This window comes from Anopheles merus, chromosome 2R (genome assembly GCF_017562075.2).
Source record: "Anopheles merus strain MAF chromosome 2R, AmerM5.1, whole genome shotgun sequence".
Taxonomy (NCBI): Eukaryota; Metazoa; Arthropoda; class Insecta; order Diptera; family Culicidae; genus Anopheles; species Anopheles merus.
Genome location: NC_054082.1, coordinates 50,025,851 through 50,047,555, shown reverse-complemented (window position 1 = coordinate 50,047,555; position 21,705 = coordinate 50,025,851). Strand labels below are relative to the sequence as shown.

General features: G+C 46.5%; 6 protein-coding genes and 1 pseudogene across 6 annotated transcripts in view; 4 read left to right on the top strand and 3 right to left on the bottom strand.

Moving 5' to 3' along the window:
• The first annotated feature begins 1,512 nt into the window (after window positions 1-1,512).
• Window positions 1,513-8,276, top strand: LOC121587627 (serine/threonine-protein kinase/endoribonuclease IRE1). The gene is made up of 5 exons (XM_041904585.1): window positions 1,513-2,246; window positions 3,074-3,647; window positions 4,496-4,718; window positions 4,789-6,649; window positions 6,723-8,276. Exons 1-5 carry the CDS (start codon window positions 2,142-2,144, stop codon window positions 7,458-7,460), a joined length of 3,501 nt encoding a protein of 1,166 aa, XP_041760519.1. The 5' UTR covers window positions 1,513-2,141; the 3' UTR covers window positions 7,461-8,276.
• Window positions 8,277-9,374: 1,098 nt separating this feature from the next.
• Window positions 9,375-11,598, top strand: LOC121587628 (uridine 5'-monophosphate synthase). Its single transcript, XM_041904586.1, has 3 exons — window positions 9,375-9,848; window positions 9,934-10,216; window positions 10,305-11,598. Exons 1-3 carry the CDS (start codon window positions 9,702-9,704, stop codon window positions 11,366-11,368), a joined length of 1,494 nt encoding a protein of 497 aa, XP_041760520.1. The 5' UTR covers window positions 9,375-9,701; the 3' UTR covers window positions 11,369-11,598.
• Window positions 11,579-13,187, bottom strand: LOC121587630. Its single transcript, XM_041904587.1, has one exon. The coding sequence runs from the start codon at window positions 12,750-12,752 to the stop codon at window positions 11,766-11,768; it is 987 nt and encodes a 328-aa protein (XP_041760521.1). The 5' UTR covers window positions 12,753-13,187; the 3' UTR covers window positions 11,579-11,765.
• Window positions 13,188-17,349: 4,162 nt separating this feature from the next.
• On the bottom strand, window positions 17,350-18,457 carry LOC121603692 (glutathione S-transferase D5-like). Its single transcript, XM_041932792.1, has 2 exons — window positions 18,256-18,457; window positions 17,350-18,183 (listed from the first exon to the last, which is right to left on the bottom strand). The coding sequence occupies exons 1-2, from the start codon at window positions 18,385-18,387 to the stop codon at window positions 17,665-17,667; spliced, it is 651 nt and encodes a 216-aa protein (XP_041788726.1). The 5' UTR covers window positions 18,388-18,457; the 3' UTR covers window positions 17,350-17,664.
• A 106-nt stretch (window positions 18,458-18,563) lies between these two features.
• On the top strand, window positions 18,564-19,847 carry LOC121603693 (glutathione S-transferase D1-like). Its single transcript, XM_041932793.1, has one exon. It carries the CDS (start codon window positions 19,191-19,193, stop codon window positions 19,839-19,841), a length of 651 nt encoding a protein of 216 aa, XP_041788727.1. The 5' UTR covers window positions 18,564-19,190; the 3' UTR covers window positions 19,842-19,847.
• Window positions 19,848-19,996: 149 nt separating this feature from the next.
• LOC121603691 lies at window positions 19,997-21,031 on the top strand (annotated as a pseudogene).
• The window catches only part of LOC121603690, a 35,398-nt gene continuing 34,647 nt past the window's right edge, over window positions 20,955-21,705 (bottom strand). The window contains exon 6 of the mRNA XM_041932790.1: window positions 20,955-21,649. Within this exon, the coding sequence (XP_041788724.1) occupies window positions 20,955-21,649 (695 nt within the window). The remainder of the gene's footprint in view (window positions 21,650-21,705) is intronic.

Sequence of the window (21,705 nt, the reverse complement as noted above, 5' to 3'; positions counted from 1 at the left end):
CTCCACACAGCATAACACGGAGCGCAACATAACAACTGACAGCTGCCAAACACTTCAGAAAACGCTTCTTTGCGTGTGAAAGAAACGCGTCTTACTTTGTGAATATCCTTAGTAGGCAGCTCATTGTTCGTAGAAAAGCTACCAACCTACTGCGATGACCGACAGTTAATGAAACGCTTTACTTCATTTACCAAGCGTTTTGTGAAGCGTTTGGCAGCTGTCAATTGTTATGTTGCGCTCCGTGTTATGCTGTGTGGAGTCCTGCGGTAATCCACTGCGCCACTGGGTGTGAAAATGCATAAGTGACTCGGACCCGTTGGTGCAGCGAGTTCGGGTCGAGTATTGAACCTGACCCGACTCAACATATTGCACCTACTGAACCTATTTGTACCATTCGGGTCGACCTGACTCCGTGTCACTTACGTAGGTACGGGTTAGTGATTAGGAGGGGGGGGGGTTTGAGGGCCGAACCTACCAGATCGAAGTCATAAAAATGCGATCCAAAACGCACTGGGTTGTAATTTTGATTCCAGTAGGTTTGGTAGGTTCAGTAGGTTCAGCAGTGTATATGTGAGTCCAACCAGTGGGTGCAATGAATTCATCAGATTCATTCAGGAGTTCAGTAGTCCTTAGCCAAACTCGTAGGAACCTACCGAACTCGTATGAACTTACCGAACTTATATCCCAAGCGCCACAGATTAAGCTTAAACGACTGGAAAATTGAATATCCATAGAAAAAAAATGAAAGCTCCACAGCTTCATTGGTTTGATCAATAGATGGCGTATTACAACTCATCATTATATTGCTATCCTTTTCTTGCAATGTGTTTCGACAAGTTGCATTTTATTATGACCTATATAGCCTTCTAACTTTCTGAGCAAAAATCTATATAAATGGTCGTGTGGTTAGATACGTGGGTATCAACACCAATGACCATTGCTCAAATCTCACTTGCTTCAGTGCTGGTGGTTTCCGTTGGAGTTTAGTATTTAAACAATCGTATCGCCGTTCTAGTTCTAGCGATGCATAACTTCAATGCGAAACCATACAACAGTACAGAGGAAATGAGAAAGCTCTCCTCCAAGCGATGAAGCTCAACTGGTTGGGGTATCCCACCAACAGATAGCGCCACCAGCTTTTTTGCTATTTTTAGAATGCATGAGTCGTTTGGCGTCTGCTAAACGAAGTCTTTCTATATTCCGTTTAGGTAGAGAACTTGAGTCGTTTAGAAGCCGTTTAGTGGTCGTTTAGTGGATTTGTGGCACTTGGGATGAACCTACCAAATTTGTATTAACCTACTGAACTCGTTGCAACCACGGGTAGGAGTCGCATATGCTTTGCTGAACCTACTGAACCTACCGAATTCGTTACACCCACGGATCGGAATCGATTCCGGCTTAGCTGCACCCGACTCCGGGTCGATCCGTTTGTGGAGTCGTATGACCCATCACTAGTTCGGGTCGACCCGCCCATCACTAAAATCTACACATCGAAGTGTCAGCCAACAAAACAGCAAACCAACTCATACCGTATGATTCTCCCGTGCTAGTGGGTCCGTTGGGCACAACCAGACGAAAGCCCTTAAAGACGCAGTTATTCCGTGAACATGAATAGATAGTTGTGCGTGTGCGGGCTTGTGAAAGTATGGAACAACGAATACAAAGTGCTGCGCTGTGTGCGGGATGATGCAATGTGCACGAATACAAGCCGTCCGGTACAAACAACGCAGGCCACTATGATTCGCGAAAATTCTATTGTGCATTATTTGACGTGAAAGTGTTTTGTTGCATTGCGCATTGTGCTGGCCCGGGAATGTGTGTGAATGTGGGACAAAAAGCCAGCTAGCTCCCCATGTAACGCCGCCCTTGAAACATTTCCGCGAAAACGATAGAAGAACGAGTGCTTTGCCTCTAGACTGGAGAGAGTGTTATTATTTTGACCAACTTTATTTTCCTGCTGCCTACTCAAAGGCAAAACAAAATTAACTTCATTTCTCCACCGTGCGAACGCAGTGGAAACATTGGCAAAGGAAACTGTTGAACCGAAGGTCGCTGTAAAGCGTCCAATTTTTTAGTAGAATCTAGAAAACCAAGTGCTTACAATACAACACAATACGACAGCCAGAGACCGAGAAAACAACATGTACGGGAAGGTGCAAGTGTGTGTGTTGCTTCTGCTGGTGGCGGCTGGTGGATCCACAGCGGAAGAAAAAATTGCGTCTCCCTCCTCGTTGTCTCAGCAGCAGGTAAGCGCCACCTACCCCATCTCCGGACATTCCAACAAGCCGGGTATTTCCAAGGCACACTGTTCGATGATAACGCAGACAAAACCGGCGGATTGACTGCGCTTTGCCATGCTTCTAGATTAAGAGTTGATGTTGCCGTGTTGGCACCGAAAAGGCAATCTTGTATGGCGTAGTGGCTGGAGCATCATAAAGATTCGTTTTCGTACGGTGAGATGATAAAATTAGTGCTACGATTGCATAGTACCGAATCGTGAACGCACTTTCGGATGAGTCATTTCGATCAACCGTCATACCGGCAGCTTGTAAAACTTGAAACGTAATATCAAACTGGAAGAAGTAGTGTAATGTAGGGTAGTTGGTAGAAGTAGAAGAATTCCCAACACGCCCCGTACGTATTTCTGTGCCACAACTGTGTCAAGCACACTTGTGCACATATGCGCTTACCGGCACCACGGGCTTGTCGTTCAATCATGAATTTTACCGGGATTACAAAGTTGTATGAAAAATTGTTCTAGAAAATTACTCGATAATAGTGTAGTTGTGTCTCTGTATGACCAAATTGCTCACCGCAAGTCCAACTAAATGGATTTTAAATCACTTCAAACTTCGCCCCATGCCGCAGTGGAAGCGAAATGAAGCAAAAATAACAAACGTGATGATTTTACACATGTTCAGATTAAAATCGCTGCTACGGATGAGGCGCAAGGTCAACGTGTAACTAGCCAAGTAGGCTTTTTTCATCAAAACATTAGCATTTTCTCTTCAGTCAGTCAGTTTTCTGTTTGTGGCAAATCAGTTTTTAAAGGCACTTTTTTTCTTATTTGCAGGACTGCACAGCCGTTGCGAAGGATGAAGAGACGATGCTGGTGTTCTCCACCCTCGGCGGGGGACTGACCGCGATCGATCCACTGACGGGAGAAACGCGCTGGTCCATCGCAGACGAGCCGGCGATCCGTGTACCTGCGCCGTCCGACACGTCCGCCCACTATCTGCCCGATCCGCGCGACGGAAGCCTCTATCGCATGAATGGGCTCGAGGGAGGCCTGAAAAAGCTCCCGTACACAATCCCCCAGCTGGTGGCCAGTGCACCGTGCCGGTCAAGCGATGGCATACTGTACTCCGGCAAGAAGAGCGACGTCTGGTTCCTGATCGATCCCAAGACGGGCCAGCGGGAGAAGGTGCTCGGGTTTGGGGGAGCGCCACCGCAAACAGCGTCCAAAGACGCCGACGGCACGGACTCGATTGGCTGGGCGACCTCCCGCGCAGTGTATCTGGGCCGTACGCAGTACACCGTCATGATGTACGACAGTCTCGCAACCGATCGGAACAGCAAGCCGTGGAATGTGACGTTTTTTGACTATTCGGCCCATTCGATGGCCCCGGAGCTGACCAAAGAGTACGGTGAGTGGTAGTAGTATTTGCTGAATGGAAAGTGCATACAGAGGCTTTCGGTAAGGTTCTCGAAAGCGAACGAAGTTTCGATGCCATTATCGACCGATAACGCCTGTTCCGACATCTAAAACACAAGCGCGTTCGGTTCGCGTTGCTCCTACCTGCCATCTTATCAGGCTGTGTTCTCGAATTTTGTGTTTTTATTGTACTGTACGGGGGATTTTTCAAGGCGCGAAGTGTAAACCACCCCGAGCATAAGCCACGCGTCAATAATGGGCAATGTGCGGTGGAATTATGCCAGCATTATCGGGGCATGTAGCGTACGCCGATGAAATGTGCGTTAGAAATGTCTCGAAGCACGACGATCGCTGGTGTTTGTGTCGCTGTTTCGATAGTCGCACATTTAACGGATAGAAGCATTTACTTTTGTTCTGCTTTGACAACTTTTACTTGCACGAAATGGAGGTTCTCTGTTTGGCCGGCGCAGCAAATGGCGTTTATCAATTACTTGTAACGGTAGGGGTGGATATATTCCCATAATGAATTTTGAATTACTTTATTATCGATCTTTTGGGGCGTAAACACAGATGTACTGTTGCTCACAATAGAGTGGCTTGTCGAATAGAATTCATTTTTTATGAGGGTTTTTATTATTTTTTTGTAATAATATGTTTCTGAATATTTTTAATAATTTTACAAATCTAAATGAAATGAATCGGGCGACTTGTATACTCCTAATTGTTGGTTGCCTTATTATAGGATATGTAAAGATATAAAAAAAAATTAGTATAGATGGCTCAGTGGTATATTGAATAAACTGAAATCTTAGCTAATTTGTTTTCTCAATTCCTTTGCAGAGTTCCTACACCTTACCAGCAGCTCGTCCGGGTTGACGGCCACGTTTGAGCAGAACAAAGGGACACCGATGTGGCAGAAGGATCTTTCCAGCCCAGTGGTAGCCGTTTTTCTGCTCGGTTCGGAGGGACTGCTGAGCGTGCCGTTTCAGACCGTGTCCGATGAGGTGCTGCAGGAGATAAATGAAAGAGCCGAGAGCGGCAACTTTGACGACATGAAACTATTGTAAGTGTTGCTGGCCACGTTGCAGCGTATAACAAGGCTCGTTTGGTATAATTTAGCTCCATCTTTTTAGCGAAACCGTGTACATTGGCGAAGCAGGCAACAATTTGTATGCCATACCGTCACTGGTAGACAAAAATACCGCCACACTGCCCTCGGAACCGTCAATCAATTTGTTGGGTGGACCGCTAAAGAGACGTCCGGCATCGTCACCCTCGTCGTCTGCCGCATTGAGTGATAACAATCAAGATGATGCGCCTGGGCGAGAGCTCATTTCGAAAGCCAACCGCCTTGGAGGGAAGAATGAAAACATTATAATACTGGGCCACTACCAAACGCCAAAGACGGACGATAGCATTAAGCTGGATATCGCGCCAAGTGGTCCAGCCTCGATGGGAAAAGGTTTGTGGAAGCATCACGAACTATCCACCATGCTGGTCGGTGGACCGCCGGGGGTAGCTTTACCCAAGCTGAAAGCACCCAAACGCCCCCAAAGTACTATCGGCGTGCCGACAGACGACGACGACGGAGAGCGTGAGCTCGAATATGGAGAAACGAACGAAACGAACTCGATGAAGCTGCAGGGCAGCACAGACTTTATAAGAGCGTTGTTCAGCCGGTTCTACATGGACACTAAACTGTGGCTCGATGCACAGCCGAACAAGCTGCCCACGATTCTGCTCATCATGCTGTTCGGCTTGGTTGTCTTCGGGTTTTACTATTTCAATCTTCAGATGAAAGCGTTGAAGGAGCAGAGCCAGCAAGGTTCGCAAACGAGCAACTCGAACAGAAGTTCCGGCGGGAGTGGAGGAAGCGGCAGCGGTAGCTATAGCGAGCCGATGGATTTCGGCGACGGCGAGATGCGTGTGGGCAAGATCAACTTCAACACGCAGAATGTGCTGGGGAAGGGCTGCGAAGGAACGTTCGTGTTTCGGGGGATGTTCGAGAAGCGCGAGGTGGCGGTGAAGCGCATCCTTCCCGGATGCTTCACCCTGGCAGACCGTGAAGTGACGCTGTTGCGCGAGAGCGATGCGCATGAGAATGTGGTGCGGTACTTCTGCACCGAGCAGGATCGCCAGTTCCGGTACATCGCGGTGGAGCTGTGTGCGGCGACGCTGCAAGACTACGTGGACGGTAAAGGCACCTCGACGGTGGTCGCCGCCAACACGGTAACGGTGGGGCTGCTGCGCAAGAAAATATCCGCCCTAGACATCCTCAGGCAGGCGACGAGCGGGCTGATGCATCTGCATTCGCTCAGCATTGTGCACCGGGACATTAAGCCGCAGAACATTCTGCTCTCGCTGCCCGACAACAGGCAGCGCGTCCGGGCGATGATATCCGACTTTGGCCTGTGCAAAAAGCTCAACTACGGCAAGGCGAGCTTCTCCCGCCGGTCCGGTGTGACCGGTACGGACGGTTGGATCGCGCCGGAAATGCAGCGTGGCCAGCGGGCGACCACCTCGGTGGACATCTTTTCGCTCGGCTGCGTTTTTTACTACGTGCTGTCGGACGGGTTTCATCCCTTTGGCGACAATCTGAAGCGGCAGGCAAACATCCTGTCCGACGAGTTCGATCTCGGCATGCTGCGGAGAGAAAACTCGCAACCCGACTGCCGCACGATACTGGCCGAAGAGCTGGTCACCGATATGATACGGTCGGAACCGGGCAAGCGACCCTCCGCCAAAGCCGTCTCGAGGCATCCGCTGTTCTGGAACAACGGCCGAATTCTCGCGTTCCTGCAAGACGTCAGCGACCGGGTAGAAAAGCTGGAAGTGTTGACCGAACCGCTGCGATCGCTGGAGAAAAACGCGCGCTTTGTAGTGCGTGAGGACTGGAGCCGATATCTGGATGCCGAAATTACAGCCGATTTAAGGAAATTCCGTGGCTACCAGGGGTACAGCGTGCGGGATCTTTTGCGTGCACTAAGGAATAAGGTACGTAATGAGGGAATTGTGTATTATGGAAAAAAATCGCCCCACTTTTATTTATTCCTTCTCTCTTTTGTAGAAACATCACTATCACGAGCTAACCCCGTCCATGCAAAGTGCGCTCGGGTCGATACCGCACCAATTCACCCAGTACTGGATCAGTCGGTTTCCGCGCCTGCTTTCTCATAGCTACCATGCGCTGGCCGACTGCTCGCGGGAACCAATCTTTAGGCCCTACTACAACGAGGACGAAGAAACGGAGAATGCGAGTGGCGCTGTCCCTTCCCTGTCCAGCGGGTACAAGTTTACCAAACCGAGCTATTTCAAGGAGGAAAACAACGACAATTACGAGCTAATCCGATACTACGAAAATGCTCAACTGATGAAAAATGCCACGAAAAGTCCAAAGCGACGGCCACCTGCCGGCGCGGACGGCAGTGGACAGGATGGACCCACAGCGGAACGAAAGCCGGCAATGGGGGCAGGTCCCAATAAGCGAGGTACGTATAATTTCGGAAAAGCCACTGCCGTTGGCTTCATTACGCGCCAGCAAATGCGCGAGCCAGTAGAGTCCGGGACGGCGGGGACGGACGATCAGCAGCGATCTTTAACGGTAGAAAATGGTAACACTAGTGAAGTAAGAGAATCGATGAACGCAGAAGGTAGTGCTGCTAATCAGAGAAGAAGATATACGCCCGCTGGGGGTGATAATCAAACTAGTAACCAGAATAACACAATGAAACGGCGAGAGGTGCAAGCGAAGGTGACGTGGAACTTAGATTCCATGGTGACGCAAAAGGAGCATAGAGATGAGTAAGTAGTTACGTTCTTTCATTTCTTCATACCTTTTTCATCTGTGGATGGGGAAAATGTGACCATTTTTAGCTTTATGCGATTGCGATGCGATTCTAGCACCGATTTTGTCTACATGATGCAGGATGCTGCAGTGCAGCATTACTATAGCAAAATTTACTTTTTTAACACCTTCCTTTGTGTTGTCTACATTGTGAGACGAGCAGTGATGCACTTTATCTTTATTTGATCTTTTTGTTTGATATTTACTGCTAACGCAACGTTAAGATTGCGTTATAGTTTCCCCCATCTGTCCCGGTTTAGCCTTTAGTCATATTGATCTATAAGCACACGTGTTTAATTTTTAAACAAATTTTACAAACACACTGCAACATCCTTCATAATCACGTTTTATTGAGGCAATTGATTGTGCCTACATATTGTGATAAGAAGTGAACAACGATGGGTGAATCGCTCATTTCATGATGCTGATGAGATACCCTGTAGGGTAACCGCTTGATTTGTGCTGCCTGTTCGCTATTAAGCGATTTAAGAAGCTCAACAATGAGAAACTAACTTTCAAACCAAGATCCCCGGACGATGTTTCGGAAAGGAGTGATGCAATCTAAACCGTACACTTAAGTCAAAAACACATTGCGACTTTGTCTGTGATATCGTGTGGTAGCGTTTAATTAAGTAAGTTGATATAACAATGCACATGTGCGTCACCCAACATGTCGATAGTGATAATTTTGTACTGACTAAGAGAAAGAGAGAGAGAGAGGACACGATTAGTGCACTAAATAGGAAAATATACAACACATGTGGCCGATTGAAACATCAAGCTAATCTTAAACAAAGTAATGGTAAGATAATTTGCAGCAGGAATGAGGAGGATACTGCTGTAATGTCGCCAAAATAAACAAAAAACTAATCAGTTGTGCGAAAAGTGGACGACATTTGATAATTTCACAAAGTGTAAAATAAAAAGCATTTAGATTGGGGTAATTTAAACAATATTGCTATTGCCGATGTAACTGATTTTAGAGTGACGTTAACAACAAACATTTATTCGTCCAGAAAGGAAAGAAATTATGGAAAATAGTTAAAAATGTTTTGCTTTCTTACGCATTTGTTTTACGTTAAATTTAGAGTTGTGTTGCTCATCCACCAAAAACGACCATGTGCTGGATGAGCTTTATCCGAACTGGTTTAACCTGTTACGCATTAGTGAGCGTGTGATGCTTTGGATTTCCGGGGTCAAAAGACCTTGTAGAATGGTTTGAAACGTCAAAAGTACGATATAATACCACGCTTCAAACTACCTTCCGAAAACATCAATGTATTATATATTTAGAATGATTTACATGATGAACGAAGAGATTGGAAATGCGTTTGGAATTGAGAACATGCATATTGTTGCTTACAGTGCACTTTGGTTAGATAAACATTTCGTCGCTGCCTGTGCCGTAGATGCCGCTCTGGATTTATTACGCTCGATTTCCATTCCATATGCCGCGCATACGATACGGGGTGGGCCACAGGCTCGTGGTGCGTCCACGTGCCACCAATGCGTCCGAAACGCGATAGTGTGTGTGTGAATTGAAATCGAAAAAGGTTGTATTTGTGCGTTGTTACTGCATACAGGGTAGGCACATTTTATTTGATGGGAATTATTCTTGTAATACCTATATGTTAGTTTTTCGAATAATACGAATTTTATATGTTACAGTCACGGTCACAAGTTGGATAAAATGTTCATCTTTTGAACGGTTTAATATAGAACACGTTTTGCGCTAAGGGCCGGGTCTATGTCAAAGTTGCGGGAACGTTTTTGTTGCGAGAGAAACAAATCGATTTGTTTCACGTTAAGTTGGACAATCCTGTCCTACCGCGTCGCTATGGAGATCTATGGGCGTACTACAATCGTCTTGACAATCATTCCATCACCGTCTTTGGCTGAAAGAACCAGTAAAATCTGTATCCCCTGTCATCCGGGTCCATGCTAAACAAACAAGAATTACACACATTTTGAGTTGTATTTGTGAGACAGTGTGCTGTATTGATAAAGATCAACCGTCGTAAAAAAAAACCCAGTGCACCGGTATCTCCACCACCACCACCGCACTGCCATCCTCCAGTGACGCTTATAGCAAGAGTCATCAGAAAAGCACACTTGGCACATTTTGTCAGAAACCACGTGCAGCGAGTTGTTAGCAAGCGGTTCGTTAATTCTCCCAAGGAAGTGTAAAGTAAAGCGGTGAAAATGTTGAGCGATGCGAAGCGCAAAGAATTGGCTACAAAGCTATACGACATAAACGCGTTCAAGTTTGGTGATTTTAAGATGAAGGTGGGCATAAACTCGCCGGTTTACTTCGATCTGCGTGTGATTGTAAGCCACCCGGATGTGATGGTAAGTGTTTCCTACTGCGTGGTGCCAATTGGTTTGACCGGTTTAGGTTTTACAACTTTTTTTTGGTGTTGCTTCCCATCCATAGGACACTCTGGCCGATATGCTGCAGGAGTTCATCGTCGATAACAAGCTGAACACGTCTGGAACCCATCTGTGCGGTGTGCCCTACACAGCACTGCCCGTAGCAACGCTGATTTCAATTAAGGCCAATAAACCGATGCTGATACGGCGCAAGGAGCAGAAGAAGTACGGTACGAAGAAGCTGGTCGAGGGCAAGTTCGATGCCGGGGACAAGTGTCTCATCATTGAGGATGTGGTCACGTCGGGTTCGAGCATCTTGGAGACGGTGGACGATCTCCGGTCAGAGGGTGAGTGTTTTGTTTTACTCTTTGGTCCACGCCAAAACCAACGTGCCGAACGGTGTAAACAATTGTATTTAAACAATTTCCGTTGTAGGATTGGTCGTGACGGACGCGATCGTTGTGGTCGATCGCGAGCAGGGCGGAGCGCAGAACACGGAAGAGCGTGGCGTTCGAATGCACTCGCTGTTCACACTGTCCTACCTGATGCAGGTCATGCTGGAGACGAAACGCGTCGAGGAGAGCACGGTAAAGGCGGTGGCCAAGTACATCGAGGCGTGCCAGATCCGCAGCGACGGATCGTTCGTGAAGAACGGAACGACGGTGGTGAACGAGCTAAGCCGCACCCGGATGAGCTTCGAAGCCCGGGCCGATCTGGCCAAGTGTCCGCTGGCGAAGGACCTGCTGAAGCTGATGGCCGCGAAGAAGACCACGCTCTGTCTGGCCGCCGATATGACCAACAGCGAAGACATTCTGAACCTGGCCGACGCGGTCGGCCCCTATATTTGTCTGTTGAAAACGCATTGCGACATTGTCAGCGACTTTAGCGAGCAGTTTGTGCGTTCGCTGCAGTCCCTCGCCCGGCAGCACAACTTTCTGCTGATGGAGGACCGCAAGTTTGCGGACATCGGCAACACGGTCGCACAGCAGTACGTCGGTGGCCTGCACCGAATCGCTGACTGGGCCGATCTGGTGACGGTACACGCCCTGCCCGGCCAGGGCATACTGAAGGGGCTGAAATCGGCGATCAACGCGGAACGGCCGCTGGCGTCGCGCGGTGTCTTTTTGCTGGCCGAAATGAGCACGGAGGGTGCACTGACCGATGAGAAGTATTCGTCGGCAACGATGAAGATAGCGACGGAAATGGACACTGACTTTGTGGCAGGCATCGTCTGCCAGAGCAAGGATTTGGTTGCACCACCCGGCTTGCTGCAGCTAACGCCCGGCGTCAAGTTGGAGGAAGGCGTCGACGGACTCGGCCAGCTATACGACAGCCCGGAGAGGGTCGTTAAAGAGCGTGGCGCTGACATCTGTGTTGTGGGGCGTGGGATTCTCTCCTCCAAAACGCCGTCGGAAACTGCCCGCATCTACCGCGACCGACTGTGGGAAGCCTATCAGGAGCGGATTGGCGCAGAAGAAAAGAATGGTGCTGGGAATTGAGCCGTTCCCTGACCGGTGGTTGAGGCCACATTATTCGTCCTATTTTCAAACCTATCTCCACCAAGCATCTGAACAGAGCCGGGCAGATACCTCCGCTCCTCACAACCTACCATCAGACGATCCAACGAAAAAAGATTTATCATTTGAAACCGATTGTGATACTATCAGACTATTCCTTTATTGAAAAAAAAACAAAAATACACCATACTGTTACTGTACAAAATCCAAAATCAGGATTTATGAACGTCCTCTGTTTAATGTTCAGCTAATGTTACGGATCTGTAAATAGTTCTTGAATAGGCGATCTATAAAAAAAACTTGCTATATCCGCGCATTGGTTAGTGTTAACGGTAGTAAAACGTAAGATTCGTCTGCTGCTTGCCGTCCCTAATTATCTCTATTCTCGGCCATCCCGCTTTTCTTTGCCAGCTTCCTCGGCAATTCGGGCGTTTTTCTTGTCCACTGCCAGCTGGCGAAGAATGCCCCGATTGATGATGTTCAAGATTTCCATTTGCGTCTCGTAGAACTGGAAATCGTCCTTGATGCAGGCCATCTGTGACGCTACGAAATTGCCCAGGCTCACATGGCGCGCATTCGAAAGCGAAACGGTCGGAAAGGCTATGTTGTCGGACATGGAGGCAACGGGCTTCAGCTCCACCACCGTTGCAGCGGACGGCTCCGCCGGCACCGGCTCGGGCGTGGGCGAGTGGTGAGTTACGATTTTTGCATCCTTCAAGCTTACTTGGGATGTGCGCGCCACCTTCCGGTCAGAGCGTTCCAAATAGCGCGCGTCGCGCTTGCTACCCGCCGAAACCGACGCGGAGACGATCGGCTTCAGCTCGAGCGCCTTGATGTCCTTCATATCGATCGAATTGATTTCGTAGTGGACCTCCGTCTCGTACTCCATCCCGTCCGTCGAGTGCTCGTATTCGACGTTGTTAATCTCGCTCGGCGATCCGCTGTCACCACGGTTGCGGACGATCGATACATTGTAGGAGCTGCTATCGTCGTGCTCGGACTTCCAGCCATCGTTCTCCATGGATGGCACGGCGTCCACGCTGCGGTGCTTGATGTGGTTCTGCAGGAAGCTAAGGCTCTCGTACCACCAGACCGTCGGTTGGTACATGGAACCGTTCATCGAGTGACGGCGCGTCTTCGTCAGCTCCTGGCCGAACTGGGTTCGCATGGTCTGTATCTTGCGCAGCACGTCCTTCATCGATGTGTCCGGTCGCACCTGCTGCACGTCGTCCACGATTTCCGACAGCGCCTTCCCGCGGAAGGTCTTGTTGTAGTAGCGCGGATGACGCATATCGTACAGGACCGGATGCTTCTTGTACGACTGTATGAGCTGTTCCGTGGCATCGCGTCGCCATTCCACCGCCATGGTTTCGGGTTGAAGGCTGTTTCCGGCTGTTGTGTCGATTATTGTTACAGGTTTACCCCGTACCGCTTTGGGAATGTTATGCGCCCGGTACAGCAAACCCCAAGTGAACTTGCACCAAACACTGATTGCACACAAAAGAAGGCAAACACAGCGATGCCTACAAGCTGGCGAAATGGCGAACAATTTGGCCCCTTGTATGCTGGACTTTTTAAGGCGCAACCGATTCGCGATCCGTACCGCTTGCAAAGGAACAAGATTACGCTAATGAGCAGGGTTTATACACAGAACCAAATTCTGCTTTACATTTAAACACGATTGCACCTCTTCCTGCTCTAGTTTGCGGGTCATAAAATGCTTTACGACGCGACGCACCACTTTTCCAACAAACTGACGCGACCATGATGCTGTCAAGCGTTCACCACTACACACGCAGAACTTGTACCGAACATAGGTTGCAAACAAAAGGACGTTAGGTCAGATTGTATGCTTTCCATGTTTATTCAAATCATCGGATCATCAAATTAAAAACGTATATCTGATTGGGTATATCTGTTTGTGTGGTCGTATATCAAAGCACCGTAAAGCATCATCAAAGCACATGCACATCGAACTTCAAATGAATAATTTTATAACCGTTTTTGACGTGCTTCGCATTTTTCTAATATTAATTCAAAAATGAAGTTTTTTACCAAAGCATAACAGCTATGGTTTCAAAACAAACTGTGCAATGTGTCTGAGGATTACGAGAAACAGTTCATTGCGATTTTTAGAACATTATTACATTTTACAGCTGGTTGTAAATCGTATTGTTTGTGTTTTATGTAGCAAATGCGCATACGGAAAACGACCAGTGTGATTTTTCCACGAGCGTTACCATTGCGCCCACTGTACGTTGCTACAATAACGCTTCGTAACGCTCGCAAAATGTCTTCGTACGAATTGGGAACTAAATGATACCAATTTTCACATTTTATTGTAACAAGCAAACCGTAAACTAGCTTTATTTAATAAACAGACAATCTAATGGTTGGATCCTGAAAATATTTTTGGAATGCATTTTTAAATTGTGCACAAAAGAAAGGATGAAAAATGCAATGTTTATTTGTTTGTTTGTGGTGTATCCATAAATTACGTTACGGTTGTTAGAGGAAGGAAATACAGTAGAGACGGTTCCCGAGATACACGGTACCTTTTATACGCGGATTAGGAGATACGCGGTTTTCTAAATTTGACACTTCTTTGAACAAATTGTTCTCATTTGACATATTAATCCAAATAATTTCCTAGTAAAATAAGTAAAATGCCACATAATTTCTGTTTTGTTCGAATGTTAAAAACTATCTATCAAAAGGTTCAAAACTGTTACATTAAGTCAGAATCATATCACCGTCATAAATCATAAAACCACCCCCTACTAGCAAAATTACACGAAAATTAGTGATATTTTGGCTGGAAATTACGAGATTCGACTTACGCGGAAATCCGAGATACGCAGTATTTTGCGGCCGGTTTTGGTCCCCACCCAAGTGCTACAAATCCACTAAACGACCACTAAACGGGTTCTAAACGAATCAAGCTCTCTTCCTAAACGGAATATAGAAAGACTTCGTTTAGCAGACGGCAAACGACTCATGCATTCTAAAAATAGCAAAAAAAAGCTGGTGGCGCCATCTGGTGGTGGGATACCCAACCAGTGGAGCGTTTTTTTCCTCGCTTGGAGAGCTTACTCATTCCCTCTGTACTGTTGTACGGTTTCGCAGTTATGCATCGCTAGAACTAGAACGGCGATACGATTGTTTAAATACTAAACTCCTATGTAAACGCCAGCACTAAAGCAAGTGTGATTTGAGTAATGATCGATGGTGTTAATACCCATGTTAATACCCACACGACCAATCTTATAGATTTTTGCTCGGAAAGTTAGAAGGCTATAGAGTGTCGAAACACACATTGCAAGAAAAGGACAGCAATATAATGATTAGTTGTTTTGTAATACGCCATCCATCTATTGAGCAAACCAATAAAGCTTATGGAGCTTTGGTTTTTTTCTATGGATATTCGATTTTCCAGTCGTTTAAGCTTAATCTGTGGCACTTGGGCATTAACCGTGTATCTCGGGGACCGCCTGTATTTCCCAGAGTTACGCAAATTTTCAATTTTGACAGTTCATATGACAAATCCGTACAATGTTTTCCATCAATTGTTCAATGCAAAATAAATTGTATAGGTTTTAGTTAGATTTTACTTTAGTTAAGTTTCGTGCAATTTTGTATGTGCTGGATTTACTTTGTTAATTAATTATTTGACATCATACGATTTACGAAATTATTTTGCATTATATAATTCCCAAATAGCCAAAAATGCTTAAGCAGCTAATTTTGGCATGCTAAAGATCGCTGCTTGAATTCGCCTTTTGCAGTAGATAAACAGCATCAAAGTTCCAGGTGGGTGTTTCAAACAGCGCTTAAGCAGCTTCCTTATGCCAGGGTACAGGGGATTATTTTTCTTTATGTTTTATTTTCAAGTAAGCGTCATCGATGAAATAAACAACAGGATTTGTTTTGTTTGTGTACATGCGTATAATTTTAAATCCTTAATATTCATGAATTATGCAAATTGTTACACAATTTACTGTACAATCACAATCACTTCACTCAATAATCCTCCTTAAATAAACTTAACTAGCTTAGGCAGCAGCAACGAGATGATTGACGGCACCAGTCTTTGACACTTTGACAAGGGCCACCTCGTACCGATGTCATGCATTAAAAAGCTATAAAGTTCCACAACGTTCGGCACATCATCTTAACAAGCCTTCAAATTCCATCATGCACCATACACATCAGGCTAATCAGCCACAAAGTACGACATCGGACCGATTTTTCGTTAAACAGCCCCAAATCAGCTATAAAGTACGAGGTAGCTAATTTGGGTTCATGTGCTACATCAGTAATTATCTCAAAGAATTGTCAAATTTAGAAACCCCTGTAACTCCGAATCCGCTTTACCGCGAGGTACCGGGTATCTCAGCCATTACCTGTATTTTTGCTTCATCTTCTTCTTCTATTTGGCGTAACGTCCTACGCGGACATGCCGGCCTTTACAGGCTGTCAAGACTTAATTCATTATCACGCATCCGGATAGTCAATCCTTGCTACGGAGGAACGGTCCATTCTGGGCTTGAACCGATGACGGGCATGTTATTGAGTCGTTCAAATTGACGACTGTACCACGGGACCACCCCTGTATTCTTGATAAAAGTTTGAAATCGCTAAAACGACAGAAATAACCAAATTTTCCACACGAATTTATTCAACAATAACTATTCATCTATCTCATTTGACCATTCTTTGAGCTAATTGTACCAATTAGACACATCAATTGACAAATTCAAGGTAGACTTCCTTTTGACTGAATTTTAATAATCATTTAAAAAGACTTAAATAGCAATCTTTTTATAGAATTCAATGAAATAATTGATTAAATGAATAAATTCTTACAGCTACAGCAAACTCGATCGAATATTAGCTATATTTTGGCCGGAAACTACTAAATTCGACTTACGCGAAAATTAAACATACGCTGGTGTAGTGGTAAATATGTATCTGAACATCGGAATGAAGTCTTATTAGCCGAATAGGATGTCAAGAGTAATCTACGGGGAAACTCGTTCATTGCAAAGTAACTGGTTGTTTTTATTTATTCGTCTTCTTTTTGGCTTTACAATCGTTGTCGGTCAATGCCTGGCTCTGTACCACTTATGGGGTTGGCTTTCAATGACTTTTGGATTACCCCCCCCCCCCATCCCATAGCAGGACAGTCAGTCTTACGTTTGGCGGCACGGTCTATTTGGGGCTTGAACCCATGACGGGCATGTTGTTAAGTCGTATGAGTTGACGACTGTATCATGAGACCGGCAAAACCGGCTGTTTTTATTTATTAGAACAAAAAATCCTATCTAATAGATATTCTGTATACCGTAGACTGTATGATACAACTGGTACTATAAACCTCTACCTGAAATCGGCTATGAAATGACCGAACGGATGAAGGAAAAAACCCAACAATCTGAATTCCTTCTTCTAAGGACTCTTGACGTAAATAATAGTTCAAAATTTAATTTTTAGTTAGGTAAAGCTAGATTAAGTTAACAAATGGCAAAAGCCTTACATCGTTGAGCGCAAAGAGACTATCATAAACCTTGAGACAAAAAGAGAGTAAAAGAAAACTTAGTAGAAGAATTGGATAAATTAGAAGAAAGAAGACGATTATTGAAAGGGTAAAGAGAGGAGTCAAAATCAAAGAGATAGTAAAAGTGGATAAACAACCTGAAACAGGATAGAAGAGGATCATTAAAAGTACATAGTGTATGACGTATCTCAATCGACAGAGGATCACGTGGACTAGAGTAAATCATAGACATAGACGAGAGTAAATCTGGAACATCAGTAACTGAAACTAAAAGGCCGCCAATAAAACATGGTTGCAACGCTTGGCTGCGGAAGAATAAAGAGTGAGACTGAATGACTGCAATCGCGTTTCATAGGGCAAATGTGGCTATCTATGTTGTGCCAAATAGTGTTTTTTGCCTGTCATATCATTTACACAGATTTGTTTTATTCTTTTATCATTCTGTAATCTATCGACATGTTTTAATCGGACGTGTTATCGATTTTTTTTACCTTATTACATAGATAGCTGACCGAGGGAACGTGTAGAAAATAGATTGGCAAAATTGCAAACGGCCTAGGTAGAATTCTTATTTTTCCGTGGTTTTAGCTTCTCTGTATTGTTATGATCCGATTAAAAAAGAGTATATGTGCTCACATTTCTTTGTTTTCGCTCGTTTATTGTAAACTGTTGAAACTGCAAATATCATGTTTGAGTATTTATGCCATAAAAAGGACAAACTCTAATATTCCAAATGCGGACAGTGCGTTGCAACGTACTGCTTAGTGGCTTCCCTTATCTCCTTGTGAAAGTCGGAATAATCGGGGAATTGGGCCGTTACTCTCTCAACCCATCCCCGAATGCCGGAATAACGCTCCAAATCGTACCTAAACCATTCCAGGGCAGTAATGCTACCAAGCATAAAGATGTCAGCTAGCGTAAGATGATCGGCAGCAACAAAACGATACTCGGTAACAAACTTCTCCGTAAGATCAAGTGCTTGCTCCAGCTTTCCGCGTAATTCAGCCGAAGGTTGCTGCTTCTCGATCAGGACGTCAATGTTGGCTAGAATGTTTTTGTACAGCGTTCCGATATCAAAAAACAAGCGCTGATTTACAATGGATCGCACTTTGGGATCTTTTGGATAGAGGGCATCATCTTGGCCATACTTTTCCACCAGGTAAATGGCAATTGCGTACGACTCCCAGATCACATGCCCGTCGTCCTCCACGAACGTTGGGATCAAATGTTGCGGATTGACCTTGAATGAAGATCGGTGATCATTAGTTCACTGATTGATTGTTGTACCTTTCAGCCGAGGGCAATTGGTTACCTTTGTTAACTCAGCTACGTCCGTTGCATCCATAATGTTTGTCTTCCTGATGTTAAGCGCAATGCCTAACTTCTTAGCCACCAAGAGCACATTCTGACAGGGCGGTGAAACGATATCGCTGTAGAGCTCCATGTTCGCACAGTGACCGAAAGCGCCGGCTGCACCAGACTGACTAATGCTCAAGCATTGGCGAAACGTTTTGTCAGGCCCGAATCTTGATTTGAAGACATGTTTCGTGATGAGTTATCTCACTAATACTGTGCAACCTAACGTGCACGCCACAAGTGGGATGACATAGCGGTCACAAAATTGAACAAAAAAACAACCTGGACCTATCTTGGTGACTGTGAACTCATCAATGTGAAGTGGCGTCCCCGGCGTATATTCTATCTCGCGCTTGTTGAGCAGTTTTCTAGTGGTTGAGTGAAAAAAACATAAAGAGGACAGGAGAAACAAACAAACGGCAGAGAAATCATTATCGCGAAATATGTGGAGATAACGCGCCACTGATTGATTTTGATTCGGTACTGCCGGAATTTGAACTAGGTCCGGGGGACTGATGTACAAAAAGCGAATCAACTCGTAGAAATGCGTAGATTACAACTAATGGAATAAAATTGGGGATATTTTTAACTTCTGGGATGTGCCACCAAATGAATTTAGCCGTCCTTCGCTGTTTGATTATTTGATATTTTGGCAGTTACATTGAGGATTTTTTTCCGTATGAAAGTTACAGAAATGCTACATGCACTGTAACAAGCCGAGCCGCTATCTGTACAGCTCGCCCAAATTACATGCCATACAATTGCTAATAACGGTAGCCTCTAATAACAAGCCCAGCAATAATCCATCATCCGCCCGCTAGTTGGCTACCATTGTCCTATAAATAAGGCATGTGAGGTTTCTGTGGTGTCGGTTTTAACTTCTTACGACACATGGATCTGTATTACAACATCCTGTCACCGCCATCGCGTGCGATACTGTTGCTCGGTGAGGCACTGCAGCTAAAGTTCAACCTGATCAGTCTGGACGTGCACCGAAAGGATTATGTCAACCCGGCGTTCAAGAAGATCAACCCACAGCACACGGTACCGACACTGGTTGTCGATGGTGTGGCCATCTGCGAGCCAGGCGCCATTCTGATCTACCTGGCAGAGCAGTACGCACCGGCCGGAACCACCTACTATCCGCCTGATCCGCTGCGTCGGGCCATCGTCAACCAGCGATTGCTGTTCGAGTGCGGCACACTGTACAAGTGTATCTTTGTGTACTACAGCCCGGTCGTGCTGGAACGGGCCACACCGGTAGAGACCGATCGCCAAAAGCTGATCGAAGCGGTTGCCGTGCTGGATGGAATTCTGCAGCACAGTGCCTTCGTGGCCGGGGATTGTCTTACTGTGGCGGACTATTCGCTCGTGTGCACCGTTTCCATGCTGGTGGTGCTGAAGTTTGAGCTCTCACCGTATGCCGCTGTTCGGCGGTGGTACGAGCGGTGCAAGGAAGTGATTGCGGGTTACACCGACCTCACACAGCGTGCCGTTACAATGTTCCAAAAATGGATGGAGCAGGAAAACAGCAAAAGCTAATACATTCATGAAACTCTATCACATCTGGCCCGTGTAGCAGTCGCCGCGATATTCAGGGTTTCCGAGGCATTTCTTTTATCATTTCCCGCTAACTTTGTACGTAATCGATATCGACGTGTCATCGTTTATAAATCCTGTGCGATAAGATTCTGGCGATCCACTACCGTACACTGGCCGGTAGGGCAGTCGCCCTTGCACGCAGTCGTGTTGGAATCTTTGCTGGACGTGTAGTGTAACTTGTGATTTGTTGAGATGGATTTTTACTATCATCCCGCCTCGCCCTACTGCCGTTCGGTGATGCTGGTAGCAAAGGCTCTGAAGCTGAACCTGAACATGCAATTCGTTGATCTAATGAAGGATGAACAGCTGCGACCCACGTTTACTGTGGTAAGTGGAGCAAACTGCGAGCTGTGTAAACCGTGAGTGAGTGCACACAATGAACCATTTCATCATTTTTTCAGCTTAATCCATTCCATTGCGTACCGACGCTTGTGGACAACGATTTGACGATGTGGGAGTCACGTGCCATATTGGTGTACCTGGTCGACAAGTACGGACGCACCAACAGTCGTCTGTATCCGAAGGATGCCAAGACACGGGCTATCATTAATCAACGATTGTTCTTCGATCATGGCACGCTTGGTACTCGGTTGGAGGATTACTACTATCCGTTGTACTTTGAAGGTGCCACGCCCGGCGGTGAGAAGCTGGAAAAGCTGGAAGAAGCACTGGCAGTGCTGAATGGATATCTTATCAATAATCCGTATGCCGCCGGACCGAACATTACGCTGGCGGATTACAGTCTGGTGTCGACGGTGACGTCCCTCGAGGTGGTCCAGCACGACCTGAGCAAGTATCCAGCAATTTCGGCGTGGTACGAGGGCTGCAAGGCAACCATGGCGGACTTTCAGGAGATTAACGAGATTGGTATGCAGCAGTACCGGGCTTACTTCGAGTCGGGTCTCACACCTCCAGCTACTGCATATGCTGTTGCGGAATAGCCTTTCGGATGAGGATCGATCACCGAGGAGAGTCTTAAGACCTTGTTTGATTTTTGATAGGACGATGTTCATTTTTTAATTTTTGTCTTTTGTGTACAATTGGTAATTGGTTTTAACAGCTAATATTCTTACAACCTAGGATAACACAGATAAACGTTGCTAACAATAAATAGGTATAGTGCGACTGTACATGCGCGGCCGTGGAGCCGACGGTGCCCGGTTTTACCGAGGCCGGTTCGTGTTTGGAATTAGTCTTATACGGAGGATAGTTGTTTCCGCCGGCAGCTCCTCCACCGCTGCTACCGCCGTTGCTGTTGCCGCTGCTACTGCTGCTGCCATCGTCACTGCTGCTGCTTCCGCCGCGCTGGCCACCATCGGCGTATCCGGTAGGGACGCTCGACGCTGGAGCAGGTGTCGAGTTGGGCACCGCGGACGGCGAGGAACTTTGGTGGAAGTGATTGCCGCTGGTGCCAGCGAGTACGCCCGAGTGCCCGCCGGCACCACCGCCATTCACCGGCAGCCCTGGTCGCTGGGTCGGCTGCGGCACCTCGGAGTACTTGTGCGTGGCCCGGCCGGGCGACTTGAACACCTGCGGTGGCGTACAGTGCGCGACCTTGTTCAGCTCCATGCCGAACCGGTGCGGATTGACGTCACGCTGGCAGTGTTCGCCCGCCTCCTTGATGAAGATCTGCCGATCGGACAGCATCGTGCCGACGAAGCACTCGTACGTGCCGACGTCCCGTCGTTGGGTGTACGTGTACACGATGTTTCGATGTGTCCACTGGCCAAGACACCGGTATTCGCGTTCTGTTGAGAAATAGGGGAGTCGCTGTTAGTATCGTTGTGTTCCATCAATTCCAGAT

What these genes read in the sequence shown, in the direction of transcription:
- LOC121587627 (XM_041904585.1), top strand. Translation starts at nt 2,142, where the DNA reads ATGTACGGGAAGGTGCAAGTGTGTGTGTTGCTTCTGCTGGTGGCGGCT. An exon ending in CCTCGTTGTCTCAGCAGCAG is followed by an intron (nt 2,247 to 3,073) that starts GTAAGCGCCACC and finishes TCTTATTTGCAG; the next exon opens with GACTGCACAGCCGTTGCGAA. An exon ending in TGCGTGCACTAAGGAATAAG is followed by an intron (nt 6,650 to 6,722) that starts GTACGTAATGAG and finishes TCTCTTTTGTAG; the next exon opens with AAACATCACTATCACGAGCT.
- LOC121587628 (XM_041904586.1), top strand. Translation starts at nt 9,702, where the DNA reads ATGTTGAGCGATGCGAAGCGCAAAGAATTGGCTACAAAGCTATACGAC. An exon ending in TAAGCCACCCGGATGTGATG is followed by an intron (nt 9,849 to 9,933) that starts GTAAGTGTTTCC and finishes TCCCATCCATAG; the next exon opens with GACACTCTGGCCGATATGCT. An exon ending in GGACGATCTCCGGTCAGAGG is followed by an intron (nt 10,217 to 10,304) that starts GTGAGTGTTTTG and finishes TTTCCGTTGTAG; the next exon opens with GATTGGTCGTGACGGACGCG.
- LOC121587630 (XM_041904587.1), bottom strand. Translation starts at nt 12,752, where the DNA reads ATGGCGGTGGAATGGCGACGCGATGCCACGGAACAGCTCATACAGTCG.
- LOC121603692 (XM_041932792.1), bottom strand. Translation starts at nt 18,387, where the DNA reads ATGGAGCTCTACAGCGATATCGTTTCACCGCCCTGTCAGAATGTGCTC. An exon ending in ACGTAGCTGAGTTAACAAAG is followed by an intron (nt 18,184 to 18,255) that starts GTAACCAATTGC and finishes TCTTCATTCAAG; the next exon opens with GTCAATCCGCAACATTTGAT.
- LOC121603693 (XM_041932793.1), top strand. Translation starts at nt 19,191, where the DNA reads ATGGATCTGTATTACAACATCCTGTCACCGCCATCGCGTGCGATACTG.